Source organism: Mustela nivalis (genome assembly GCF_964662115.1).
Source record: "Mustela nivalis genome assembly, chromosome: 1".
Classification (NCBI taxonomy): Eukaryota; Metazoa; Chordata; class Mammalia; order Carnivora; family Mustelidae; genus Mustela; species Mustela nivalis.
Genome location: NC_139020.1, coordinates 210592743 through 210606426, shown reverse-complemented (window position 1 = coordinate 210606426; position 13684 = coordinate 210592743). Strand labels below are relative to the sequence as shown.

Sequence of the window (13684 nt, the reverse complement as noted above, 5' to 3'; positions counted from 1 at the left end):
GACACCACCTATCCTTGAACATAGCCTCAAGCAAATCAGACTTCCAGGTGTCTTCTTTCTTCTTTCCTGAACCTTCTAGACCTGTGTTGAACACAAGGTCTGAAACTGGCTTTCCACCTTGCTACGGAAGCGCCCACAGCAGATCTGAGAGATGGGAGACTGAAATTGGATTATGTCACTAGTTCTTCAAACTGCCACCTCCTGGAAGGTCCCATAACAAATAATGCTTGTAATGACAGCTGTTGTTTCCGTCTGCTAAGTATCTTTTTTTTTTTTTTAAGATTTATTTATTTATTATTTTAGAGAGGGGTGTGGGGTGGGGTAGGGTGGGGACAGAGGGAGAGAGAGAGAATCTCAGGCAGACTCCCCACTGTGTGCAGAGCCCTATACAGGGCTTGATGCTGGGCTCCATCTCATGACCCTGGGATCATAACCTGAGCTGAAATCAAGAGTCAGTAGTTTAACCCGGATGAGCCACCCAGGTGCCCCTGACCCCTGAGTATCTCTATCAGCACCTTGCTTTCTATTTGTGGATGCTTCTCCACTATGCCAATCTAACACAGCCCCCCAGTATCACTCAGTCACAGAACCCCATCTCCTGGTCACAATAATTAGGTTGGAGGACAGGACGTCTCATTCTTCCTCTGGGATCATAAGCTGTATACAGGCCTTCATCCTACCAGCAGTCCCCTTCCCCAGTTGTCAGGAAGCACAGTCTGCAGACTGAAGCCAGTCTGGATATACGCCAGGATGTACAGGTGAGAGTTGAAGAGAAAGTTCTGTCTGTATTGGCTGAGCTCCTGGATCCAGCCATACCTGAGGCCAGGGGCCCTCATTCTTTCCAATCCATGAGCCAACACATTTTTGGGGCATTAGGCTGGCTTTAGTGGGTTTCTGTCCCTTGAGTCGATAACACTCTTCACTAATTTAGAATTAGTGCCTGGAAAGGGAAGGATATTGAGGGAAGTAACCTAAAACCGGAATTGGCAGAGCAAAGGTGAGGTAGAGGGGCAGAGCCACCACAGACACATACATTCACTACAAAGTGAATGGGACTGCCTAGATTTACACAGTGCATATAATCTGCCCTGAGAAGAGCCTTCCTCAAGAAACAAGCGATTGTTATGTGGAAGAAAAATAAGCTGATTAAAATCTTTTTTTTTTCCCTGATTAAAATCTTGCCAGCTTGGGGGTGCCTGGGTGGCTCAGTCAGTTAATGTTAAGCGCCTGACTCTTAGTTTCAGCTCAGGTCATGATCTCAGGATCCTGAGATTGAGCCCTGCATCAGAGTCTGCGTGTCCCTCTCCCTCTGCTCCTCCCCCTTCTCCCTCTCTCTTTCAAACAAATAAGTTCTTTTTTTTTTTTTTAAAGATTTTATTTATTGGGGCGCCTGGGTGGCTCAGTGGTTTGGGCTGCTGCCTTTGGCTCGGGTCATGATCTCAGGGTCCTGGGATCGAGCCCCGCATCGGGCTCCCTGCTCCGCAGGAAGCCTGCTTCCCTCTCTCTCTCTCTCTGCCTGCCTCTCTGCCTACTTGTGATCTCCGTCTTTCAAATAAATAAATAAAATTTAAAAAAAAAAAGAAAAGAAAATTAAAACATTAAAAAAAAATAATAAAAAATTTAAAGATTTTATTTATTTAACACACACAGAGAGAGTGATCACAACTAGGCATAGAGGCAGACAGAGAGAGAGAGGGGGAAGCAGGGTCCTGCCGAGCAGAAAGCCTGATGTGGGGCTTGATCTCCGGACCCTAAGATCACGATCTGAGCTGAAGACAGAGGTTTTAACCCACTGAGCCACCTGGGCGCTCCCAAATAAATAAAACCTTTTTAAAAAAAAAAAAAAATCTTGCCTGTTTTATCTTGGGACTCTAACCATGTGTTTTTTTGAGACTGTGGTTTGAGGGGCTTTGGAGAAAAATATCAGGATGTTGAAATAGGCGCTTTCATCAAGGTCTCCCTAGACAGACACAAGCTGCCTCTGCTTACTTCTTGCAGCAGAGACCAGCATCTGCTTGATTTGTTGAGATTGCCACAGCTGAATTCTCTGCTCCAAACTAGAAGAGGAAATTAGTAATGAGGTGGGAGATAAGACTGGGATTATCTGAGAACCAGGGGGGACTTGATGCCCCTCCCCCCGTTAACACTGAATACTCCGTGTCTATAAAAGTATAATTACCCTCCATTGGGAAGAACCTATTAGCTATCTTTCCATCCTCCAGATTGTAACCTGGGGCAATAGAGATGCTAAGATGGGCAGACACAGATCTGTTGCTAGGAGACAGTGTCCAGCAAGGTTGGGCTCCAGGATCAAAGATCCTGGTGAGCTTTGGGAGAACCAAATCATCCAGGGGTGGGTTTGTGAGCTGGGCCATCCAATCAGCATTCTATCCCTCTGGGCACAATGATTGGTTCAAGAGTAGGCATGTGACTTACGTGGGCCAATCAGAGTGTCTTATAAGTTCCAATAAGGAGGAGTTGGGGGCAAGACCCTCTCCTTCCTTTGAGGTTTGAATCAAGAGGATTTAGGGGGCACTTGGGTGGCTCAGTGGGTTAAGCCTCTGCCTTCAGCTCAGGTCATGGTCTCAGGGTCCTGGGATTGAGCCCCATGTGGGGCTTTCTGCTCAGCAGGGAGCGTGCCTCCCCCTCTCTCTCTGCCTGCCTCTCTCCCTACTTGTGATCTCTCTCTGTCAAATAAATAAATAAAATCTTAAAAAAAAAAAAAAAAAGGATTTGGGTGGCTAGCATCCTTTTTTTGCCACCGCTTGGAAGGTTACATGATTGCAAGATGGCGGGGTAGATTTCAGATTTTCTTGTGTCTGAGTTATAAAAAACAAAATTTATCCAAATAAATGTGAAGATCTAATTGGCTTTATTAATGACTCTTGGGGATGCCTGGGTGGCTCAGTCGGTTAAGTATCTGCCTTCAGTTCAGGTCACAATCCCGGGATCCTGGGATCAAGTCTAAGGATGGGCTCCCTGCTCAGCGTGGAGCCTGCTTTTCCCTCTCACTCTGCCCTCCCCAACCCCTTGTTCACTCGTGCGCTCTCGCTCTCTCAAATAAAATCTTAAAAAGATACATGAATCGGATAGCATCCCTCCTAACACAGAGAGGGGCTGTTGTACAAGGAGGAGTTGTACAAACTGGAAGGTTTTTAATAGGAAGGGGGTTAGGGCAAGAAAGTTACAGGCAAAAGAAAAGAATTGTTCTAGGCAAAGTCACTTTCCCTTATGGAAAGGTAGGGGATATTAGGTGAATTACCTCATCTTCTGTCCAAGGAGAAGCCCATGTGACAGGTTACTTTATTGGTGCTTATCAAAAAATTCCCGATTGGTAAATGAAGGTTTACATTTCTCGGGGAGTTTGAAACTGCATTTAGGTTAGGTACTAACCCTTGGTCCGCTAACTTAGCCTGACCCAAGTAACACCATTCTGGGCCTGTGGTTTTCTTGGTAACAAAGTCAATAAAATCCTTTTCTCTACTTGATTTAGAGTTAGCCAGGTTTCTGTCACTTGCAACAAAAATGGTTCAAGACATTTAAAAAACATGGGCACCTGTCATCAAGCTGAAGCTAAATGCTAGACCCTGTTCTAAGAATGGTACACATGCATTTTATTTAAACTTCATATCCACTTTATGAAGGAAGAACTATTGTCAACTCCATTTTACACGCAAGGAAAGTGATGGGCAGAGCATGACATCACTCGCCCAAGGACAGAAAGGTAAGTGGCAGGTCTGAATTCTGCTGCTCTGTGTTTTCCTATAAAAAGTAATCTGTTCTCCCATGTTCAATCCTACTTTATTCATCTTGTTTTATAAGCCTTTTGGGTTTTTGTAGTTGATATGAAATGCCTTTTTTTTTTTTTTTTTGGTGTGGGGAAGGGTGAGTGGAATATAAGGAGGGGTAGACATACATCCATAAAATACCTCCCAAATCGTGATGAAGTATCTTTCTGCACTGCAAATATTTCTAGGGTACCTGGGTGGCTCAGTGGGTTAAGCCGCTGCCTTCGGCTCAGGTCATGATCTCAGGGTCCTGAGATCGAGTCCCGCATTGGGCTCTCTGCTCAGCAGGGAACCTGCTTCCTCCTCCTCTCTCTCTCTGCCTGCCTTTCTGCCTACTTGTGATCTCTCTGTCAAATAAATAAAATCTTTAAAAAAATAAAATATTTCTAGTGAAACTCCCATTCTTTCCTAGCAACCCATCCCAGGGATAGTCAGTTCCATTGTTAGAAAATGCTTCAGTTTGTGTGGAAATCTGCCTCCTTGGAACTCCTATACATCATTTTTCATCTTGTGTCTGGGTTGCTTTAAACCACTCCTAGAACCAGGCAGGAGCACGCATTTTTCAGCAACCAGAGCTACATGGAAATGAATACCAAAGTCAGCTTTCTGAGCTTCCTGGCAGGCAAAGCAAAAATAAAAAGCCTTTTACATAAGGGTAGTCTGATCAACAACAAGACCAGCTTCACCAGGAGAGTCTGATTTTGTCCTAGGGATCATTGCAGGTTGGGTTCATTGCAGTGGCTTTTCAACCCACTCCTCCCCCACCCCCCAGGGGACATTTGGCAATGCCTGGAGATATTTTTGGTTGTCACAGCCAGCTGGAGTAAAGGGAGAATGCTATTATCATATAGTAGTTAGAGGTCAGGGATGAGGCTAAACATCCTACAATGCACAGGAGAGCCTCTGACAATAAGGAACAATCCCATCCAAAATGTCAGTAGTACTGGGACTGAGAAAACTTGATTCATCATGAGGTAACTCAGAAGTGTGTCATGTAGATCTTTAGCGGAAGCAAGCAGAAGAGGGGTTTCGCAGCAAGCAGACCCTTGAGCAGATAATAAAAGTGCAGCCAAAAGGGCCATCTTATTCTGTGGGACTCAAAGCTGGACTCCTGTACTTCCTGTGGAAATGACAACTTGGCCTCACAGAATTGCTGCCCCTGGAGAAAGGGCTTCTGGTCGGGTTTGAGTTGGCTCTTAGTGGCTCATTGGACTGAAGGCCTTGGTCTTTGAAGGTCCGACTAGGGAGTCAGGGACAGAGTCAGAGAACCATGTGCATTCCCTGAAACCAGATTCTCAACATCCAACAGAAGCAGGCCCTGGGCATGGCCCCCAAGGCCCATTTTACCCCAGAGAGAGCTAACCTCAACACACCCAGCCTTCAAGATGGGGGGGGGCGCTGTCCAAGGTACCATTTGTTGACACACTTGTCAAACCCTGTCATTGACAGGGCTCCACTCCATCCTCTTCCTTTCCCGCACTTTCCATTTTGTTCCTGGCTGGACACCTACTCCTTTGGACTTGATCATATCCTGATGACTTTTGTTGATTTGTCCCTGGACCTACCTCTGACCTGGGGACAAGTTGCCCAGCCAGCCAGCACACTGTTGAGCTTCCAGCTTTCACCCACAATAGAGGAAATTGCTGGGTCACTCTCAACCTCTCTCCTCTCTGAACCCCAGCCCCTCTCTCAATGATTGAAAGCTCCTTCCCATACCTTCATCTTCCTCCTTCTTCCATACCTTCATGCTCAGAAGGGAAGTGTTCTCCTGCTTGACCCCCCAGTCATACATACACTGACAAGTATGTATATTTCTCTTTTATAGCATTCTAACGAGAGAGCTTTCATTCATATCCATTTTACAGATGAGCAAACAGGTGAGGCTCAGAGGGCTTAAGTGACATGCCCAAGACTACTGTGCAGGACAGAGAAGTGAAGATTTAGACTTCATCCTTTCAGCCCTAGGAGCCTGTGTTCTCAGCCCTTCGCCACACCACCCTGTTCAGTGCTATGACTCCTCTCTTCACATCATTCAGATTTGTTGGTGAACCAGAACACCTTACACTGAGTCCAACCGCCAAGGCTTTGCACAAGCTGGGACGGCCCCCTTGCCCAGAGTGGGGTGGTCTTCAGGGCCCGTGGAAGTGTCTGTTCAGGACTGTTAGATGGAGTCACTCTCTCCTGCACCGTCCCCAACCTACGAAGCATACTCTTTCATGGCTGACTGATGCGGAGGGGTGGGATGCTGCCATGACAGTGTTTATTGTTGGCTAGGGCATGGGTAGGTGGGGGTCTGGGGGGCCCGAGGGTCTACCTTCCCAGCCCCACACCCCCACTGGCGAAGGGAGCCCAGAGGCACATGGCTGTCCTGAAGATTGGTCAATCTCAGCACTGCTGGGCCCTGGTACTTGGAGGCAAACTCATCCTCATACTGGGTTGAGAAGAAGCGCTGTCTGCCAAGCGGGGGCTCAATGTGGCTGTATTTGCTCTGTGGAGACAGGGTGGGCAGCCTGGCAAGATAGGCTGGAGGCTGGCTGACTTACTGGCCACCCCCCATGGTCCCCGTGCCACCTTGGGGAGCAGCAAAGGCTGATGACTGGGCTCTGAGGAGGTGGGCAAAAGGTGCCCCACCTCAGGCTAAGCCAGGAGCTGGAGGAGAAGCTGGAGAGAAACCAGTGACCCCTGGTATGACCCGAGGACTGCGGTGACCCTTGGTAACTATGAGGTAACCCTCAGCTGGGGGTATAACTGTGGCTGGTGATATAAAGGTGTCCTTGAGCTGACCCTGACACGACTCTGGGGGTGAGCTAGGGATGACCTTGAGGCTGGGTGACGTTAAGATGACCCTGTACCTGGGGTCATCCTAGAGAGACCCTGGAAGGACTTAACACTAATTCTGGGCCTGAGGTGACAGTGTTATCATCCCGAGACAAAGCTACACTGATTGGGGGGGCTATCTGATCAGAGAGGTACCCTTCCCCGTCCCTCACCCGCTGAAGCATTTCCTCCGTCACGAAGGCTGGAGGTGTTCTATGAGGCTTCAGCATCTTCTGGTTCGTGGTTAAAAAATCTGTTTCTGTTGATTTGGGTGGGGGTAATCGAGCTGAGGGGCTGAGGGAGGAGAGGTGTGGTCCCCAGGTAGGAACGTGGGAGATTAAGGATGGAGTAGGACTTCAGGGTAAAGCCTGAGCCAGCGAGGACGTTAGAGCAAAGGATGGGTTAGGAGGCGGGGCGGAGGGAAGATCCAGGGGCGCGGCAAGCTCGGGGCGGGGCAATGTAGGGCAAGCTAGTCCGTGAGGGGGAGGAGCCAGAGTCTGGCAGAAGAGCATGGGTTAGAGCCGGGAGAGGGCAGATACGGAGAAGGTGGCGGTCGTGGTGGGGACTCAAGCCCACGAAGGGGCGGGCTGTCCTGGGGCCGAGTGAGGATCTCCGCCCAGGGGGTGGGATCTCGCGCTTCAGGAGGCGGAGCCAGAATCTGTCAGTGGGCGGGACAAAACTGGCCGGGGCGGGGTTAGAGCTGGGGCGGGGAAGGGCCCCCGCCCCTCCCCGCCCCCAACCCGCTCACCGTCAGTGCCACGGGGCAGGTTGCTAGGCATCAAGTGAAGATTGGGTGCTATCCGCACCTTCTCTGGCGTCGCAGGGGGGCAATAGTCCGTGCCCATGGAAGTCTGGAAGAACTGTTTGAGCAGCGAGGGGTCCCCTAGGCACACGTGACTCTTCAATTTCTCTAAAGGCAAGTGGCGGCTGGGCGGTGCGGTCACCGGATGCGGCTGTTAAGATCACGTGGCATCTAGGAAGCTCCCGTGTCCGGAATCTCCCAAAACCCGGGTGGAGGAAAGAGGTGAGCACTGTACGACGTTGGATAGCTCACACCCTCCATAGGCCCCGCGTTGCTGGTGCTGGGAGTAGGCACTGTATCTCATTTTGCAAAACGAGCCACTGAGTGGCTTAACCCTAGATCCCGCAGGTAGATCCAGGAGATCCCCCCACACATGTCAAGCTCACTCCGACCTCAGGGCCTTTGCACTTGCTGTTCGTCCTGCCTGGGAAACCCTTTTCTCTGATGAACCTGGGGCGGGGGAGGACCCCCCCTTCCTGCTGACCTGGCCATGGAAGAAATGCATGGACGTGGTGAGGCTGCCTGGACCAGGGCACCAGTTTCCTTCCAGGATGTGCGATGCTGGAGTCTGGTCATGGTGAAGGACAAAACGCTCTGCCAGCGGCAGAGTAGGTGCTGAGCTGGCCTGGGAGAACCCCGTGGGGAAGCGGGGGTGGTTGGGAGAGGTCAGGAGGGGTAGGGGTGGCCAGGCCGGCAGTAGACTCACCTGGCTCTCGGGCATAGAAGTGTTCAGCCTTGGTGGTCCTGTCATGGAATAGGCCATCTCCAGGACGAATATTCACATAGTGGATGTGGGCTGCGGCCTGAGCCTTGTCATACCTGCAGATCAGCGGGAATTTGTCTGATCTGGGCCCTTGCAACGCCCAGGAAATGGGAGAGGGGAAGGCTTCCCAGAGGCCAATTTGTGGGGTGCTCATGGTGGGAGAGCCTCGCTTGTGGGTGATGGAGGCCTCAAAGGCACAGTATTGGCCCCAGAGCCTTAGGTGACACACACCACATGTCGCTGAGAGCCCTTCACCCTGGTGGAAGGCCACCATCTCTTTGTACCTCTCTGGGAGGAGACCCTGGGGTCTGTAGGCTTGCTTCTGCTCTGAACACATGGGCCCATAGCCAATCTTGGAGTCTCCCAGTTCGACGCTGGAGAAGGCCTGTGCGTGGACAGAAGTGGGAAGGGCAACACCACCCAGCCCCCATCACTGCCCTCCCCAGCAGCCTCAGCCCCACATGCATTTACCCTCTTACACATCAAGGCTGGTGGGCTCGGCAGGGCCTGGAAGTGTCTCTGGTAGGAGGTCCCATTGTCCTGTCTGCTGTGGTCCCACCTGAGGGGGTTGAGGCCCCCTGTAGATAAGCAAGAGTAGACAGAGAACTGAGCCCCCGCAGCCTCAAGCCCACTAGGATGCGAGTCCTTGCCTGGGAAGGGGAGCTGGGCAGTCCTGTCTAGCCTCCCCCAAGGGCTGTGTGGAAAACATCCAAAATAACACAAGGAATGATAACAAGACTACCAAATATTGAACCTGCCATCAAGGTTAAGGGCTTCGAACCTCATTTGCAGGACTCATATTCTCCCCACCTCACAGCCTTTGGGAGGCTCAGAGAGGCAAAATGACTTGCCAGAAGTCACAGAAATGCAAAACCAAAACAAGTCCAGTTCAGATCTGACAATCCCTGAATCCAGCGTGGAGGGCCTCTGACTAGTGACTCCCCCTGCGGGTCCTCTTGAACCAGAGTTGGAAAATCGCACGAATGACAGCTACTCTTTTCTGAGCGCTCCCTGGATGCCAGCTGCACCATGCACTCCGCGCCTTTGGCTTCAGCAGCTCCTGCGAAATGGGGCGCTGTTGTGGCACCGAGGAAAATCCAGGCTTGGAATGGTCTACTTGCTCTAACCTGGTTCCAAGCCACCACTTCTGGCCCTGGCACACCCCCTTGAAAAAAAAAAAAAATCAGGACCTGTGCCATTCTATGAGTATAGAAACTGAGGATCCGGGAGGTTCCAGATTTTCCTGGGCTCGGCACTATTGATATTTGGGGCTGGAAAATTCTTTACTGGGGCGAGTTGTCCTGTGCGTGGTAGCATCCCTGGTCTCCTTCATCCCCTGCTAGTAGCACTTCCTCCGCCAACGAAAACGATCTCCACACTCAGCCGCATGTCCCCTGGGGGAGGGCGCGGAAACCCCGCCCACCGGGAGTTGGCAAGTCGCGCTGGCCGCCCGGGCGCCCTCACCGAGGTGGCAGCAGGGCGCGCGGGGCTGCGGGCACGGGTCGTGGGGCAGGTAAAACGCCTGGTAGGTGGTGGGGGGGATGCCCAGCTTGGCTGGGTCGCCAGGCGGCACCGAGTCGCGGTCGAAGATGAGCCGCGCGCCGCGGATCTGCTCGCTCGCGCGCGCCGGCGGCTCGGGCCAGCCGAAGTCGGCGCGCACGGTGGAGAGGCTGGTGCGGACGCGCGAGTCCGCGAGCACGCGCCAGTTGCTGGCCTGCATGGCGAGGGTGCGCTCCCGCAACTCCGATCGCCGGGACGGCGACGGCCCCGGGGGTGCGTACGCGCCGTGCGTCTCGGACTCGAGCCGCGTGCCCGCCGAGCGCGTGTCCTGTGCGAAGAGGGACCCGCGGGGCGGCGCCCGGCACTGCTGCGCACGGGTGCCGCCTGGGGGGGCCGGGAAGTCCCGATGCGATGTGGACTGCATGTCGCCCACGTGCAGCCGCGGGTCGGGCCCCAGTGCAAAGTGCGAGGCCTTGAGGAAGTTCAGCCGGGACATCGGGCATGGCAGCGGGGTGACCGCGGCCATCGCGGGGCAGGGCGCCACCTGGGAGGGGCGGAGATCCGGGAGTGAGCAAGCGCCGGGCTGGAGGACAATGCTGCCTTTTATTCCTGCCTGTGTTCCAGGCGCCGGGCACTCGGGGTTGGGGACATTGTGGAAAGAAAAGAAAAGAAAAGAAAAGAAAACAAAAACAAAAACAAAACAGGCCCAGCCCCGGTACCTGCCCCAGGGAAAGGAGAGATATCGTCATTCATTTGAAGCTTACTGTGTGCCAGGTACTGTTCTAGGTTCTCGAAAGGGGTAACATCAGATAACAAAACAGACCAAGAGCTGTACCCTTGGGGAGTTAATACTGGGGCGAAGAGACGACGGACAATACTGAATAAACGCACTGCTATCAATTGCGGAGTTAGGAGAAGGAGCTAAGGCCTGTGGGTGAAAACGTCACACTGGGAAGGAGGATGGGGCTGAGGCTGGGGGGGTTGCAGTTTCGGATCGAGTGGAGCCCCTGAGAGGACAGTTGAGCACCTGGAAAAGGTGGGAGGGCAGCTTTGGGGTACCCCGGGGAATAGCATTCCAGGCAGAAGAAACAGCAGGTGCAAAGGCCCTGCCTGGAGGGGGTCAGTGCAGAGTGAGCTGCAGGAAGGGCTGAGGAATGAACCGCTGCATTCTACAGTTTGTCTGATACAGGAGCCCCCTCTCCTCATTCTCAGTCAGTGGTCAAGGCCATGGCTCTCCCCTTCAATGTCTGCTCAGTCCTGGCCACTGTCCTATCTGTGCCACACACCTCCTCGTGGGGCTTCCTGCCTCCTGCGGTTGCTCTCCAGGGTCTCTTCCTTCCCTCAAACTCTCTGAAGCTTAGACACCTCTCAGTCCACTTCCCTGATCTCCAGTTCCCGGCTGTCAGCGCCCCAGTTAGCTAACTGGGACTTCCTTGCCTTTGCTCAGAACGGAAAAGTCGCCCTCCCCCTCGTCCTACCACACCCCTAGAGCAGGTTCACCCCCTGCCCAGACCATGTCCGCTCACAGCTAGCTCACGTCGACCTCTTTAGAAAGCAGGCATCAAGCATGATAACAAGACGACAGTTTTTCAGTGTCTGTGTTTGCTTTTTTTTCTTTTTCTTTTTTTACCATTTTGGCAGCAAAAAGAGTTGAGAGTTGAGAAGTCTTCTTATAGTTGATGGAGAATTGGACAACTGAAGTTACTAGCTAGGTCACCTTGGAATAAGTAACTGGGCTCCCATCAGCTTCAGCTTCCACATCAGGGATGATGATAAGAGACTTACCTCAAGGGGTGACATGGGGACTACTGAGTCTTAGAAGATGCGCTTGGCGACCGGCCTGACCCTCGAGACTTCCTGACTCTGTCCCCAGTCTCCCAGAGGATGTTCACACGTTCCTTGTTCCTTCCAAGGCTGCGTCCCACTGTGGCCCAGCTCTGCCTATTGTGACCAAAGAGCTTCCCCCAGACGGTGCTGTCACAATGGTCTCCCAGGAGCTCTGAGGGCGGCTGGGAGAAAGATCAGGAGTGAGGCCAGAGGATCCCGCCTCCTGAGCTCAAGAGAGCTCAAGAGAGCTTGGCAAGTGACTTCTCGAAGCCTCAGTTTTGTCATCTGGAAAATGGGGGTGGAGAATGGTGACTATTCAGAAAGCCGCAGTGAGGATTGGGGCAGGTGTTCATGAGTATAATTTCCCAAAGTTTTCCTGCTGGTCAGCTTCCTAACACTCCCCACACAGAATGAGGGGGCATCTTTGGTCTTTGGGTCACTGCAATGCTTAATGTCATTCCAGGACTCATTCCTTTCTCCCCTTCCTTTTTTCCTTTTTTCTTCTCTCCTCCCTTTCTTCCTTCAACTGTCATTGTAACATTAGCTAATACCTCTCCAGGGTTTATTTAACTGAGTGGGTTTCTTCTCACTAAATTTGAGCAAATTGTCATTTTGTCCACAGGGTTGAGGTCCTGTCACTGGCTCTCCTGCCTGGAGCCCAGCTGAGGGCTTTGGCCCAGCCAGGTTGTTGCAAAGACACATTTCAGCCTTGTCCTTCTGCCCTCTGGGAAAAGAAGGACCGGGAGGTGGATCCTGGATGCTGTCAGGACGCAAAGGGACGAGAGGTAATTCTCTTATTGAGGGTCTTAGTTTTTATCAGAAAGTCTAAGGAATGAAGCAAGAATAAAGCGGTCATTGGTAAAGGATTAGTAGTCAGTCAGACTCTCCAGGACGAGGGGATGTGTAGTTTGCTGCTGTGGTCTGGACACTGCTCATGTTTTGCCTGCATTCAGACGTGATCACAGAGCGAGCTTGTTTTGTCTCGTTCTGCCACGGTCACGGAGTGGCCTTGTCCATTGTTGGCATTCTGCAAAATTATTTATGTCCCACAGGAGAACACCAGGGCTTAGCTGGGACAGTCAGGGCAGCTCCTAGCAACAACAAGGCCAGCTGTGGAGCTGCTAGCTCCTGTCTCTCTCTCAAAGGTCAAGCTTGGCCCTAACCAGATGGTGGAGGACGCTGGGAGGGCTTGGCAGGGCTTGTAAGACTCACTGCTCTCTGCTTGATGCCTGGCACAGGGCCTGGCTCTCAGCAGTCACTCAGAAAATGTACTGTGCGATTATGAAGCTGTCAGGGACAGCAGGGGCTCAAGAGAAGGGATCTGGCCAGTCAGGCAGCAGTGTGCGCTACAGCCCGAGACCCTCTTCCCTCTGCAGGCTTTGGGCTTGGCTTGGATTTTTTTTTCTGCTGCAGGAACAGCTTCCCTAGTTGAGGGGTGGGGCACACAGATGCCTGTGCCCAAGTCTTAAGCAAGGAGGGCTGTGGTCAGATGTGGGGGTTAAAGAGTCTCTTGACTCCCCATCTTGAGATGCTGTAGGGAAGACAGACCTGGGGAGGCAGGTCTGGGGGTCTGGGGCTTGGAGAGAGGAGGGGTCTGCCTATGGAGGGGGCTGTGGGCCAGAAGGAAGTGGATGGATTCCAGGGACATTGGGATGTAGGAGGGGCGTGTGTGGAGAGAAAGGTGAGCATGATGTCCAGGTCTGGGACTGGAGGGGCAGCCTGGAGATGGGGACACGGGAGAGCAAGATGTCCCGGAGGATGCTGGGACATGTTGAGTGTGCGGATAGGGTTGGTGGGATGTGCAGGCAAAGTGTCCAGGCGGCAGGTGGGAGCAGGAGTCAGGTTAGCGTTAAAGAGGCATGAGGGAGAGGTCAGTGAAGAGGGGGTCAGGGAAGTCGTGAGAGTAGACGAGATTTCCCAGGGCCGTGTGGATGGAGTGTGAGCACAGAGCTTTGGGCGGACAGCTGAGCCCGGACGTCTCTGGCACTTACTGAGAAACTGTTTTGTGCAGGCTGTGGGGATTTAACTATGACCAAGACAAGTCAAAGTCCTCACGTTCTGTTGAGAGACAAATAACTAGGCAGCTAGATAAAGAAGCAATATAGTTATGTTAGATAGTATTCTAAGCTCAGGAGGAAAACAAGGCAGCAGGAAATATGGGTAGGAATTGTCCAGGACGGTGTGATG

General features: G+C 52.3%; 1 protein-coding gene across 4 annotated transcripts; it reads right to left on the bottom strand.

Annotated features, from left to right (window-relative positions):
- Window positions 1–6002: 6002 nt before the first annotated feature.
- Window positions 6003–11987, bottom strand: SAXO5 (stabilizer of axonemal microtubules 5). Of its 4 annotated transcripts, none has more exons than XM_082732862.1 (9): window positions 11456–11987; window positions 9635–10214; window positions 8642–8748; window positions 8455–8555; window positions 8114–8226; window positions 7892–8001; window positions 7354–7558; window positions 6779–6864; window positions 6003–6276 (listed from the first exon to the last, which is right to left on the bottom strand). In XM_082732862.1, the coding sequence occupies exons 1-9, from the start codon at window positions 11468–11470 to the stop codon at window positions 6049–6051; spliced, it is 1545 nt and encodes a 514-aa protein (XP_082588988.1). In that variant the 5' UTR covers window positions 11471–11987; the 3' UTR covers window positions 6003–6048. The 4 variants fall into 4 exon arrangements, 3 of the variants coding, with proteins under 3 accessions (XP_082588988.1, XP_082588989.1, XP_082588990.1); XR_014312292.1 differs by having other exon boundaries at window positions 6186–6276; window positions 6779–6899; XM_082732863.1 differs by lacking the exon at window positions 6003–6276 and having other exon boundaries at window positions 7354–7636; window positions 7892–7975.
- Window positions 11988–13684: the final 1697 nt, after the last annotated feature.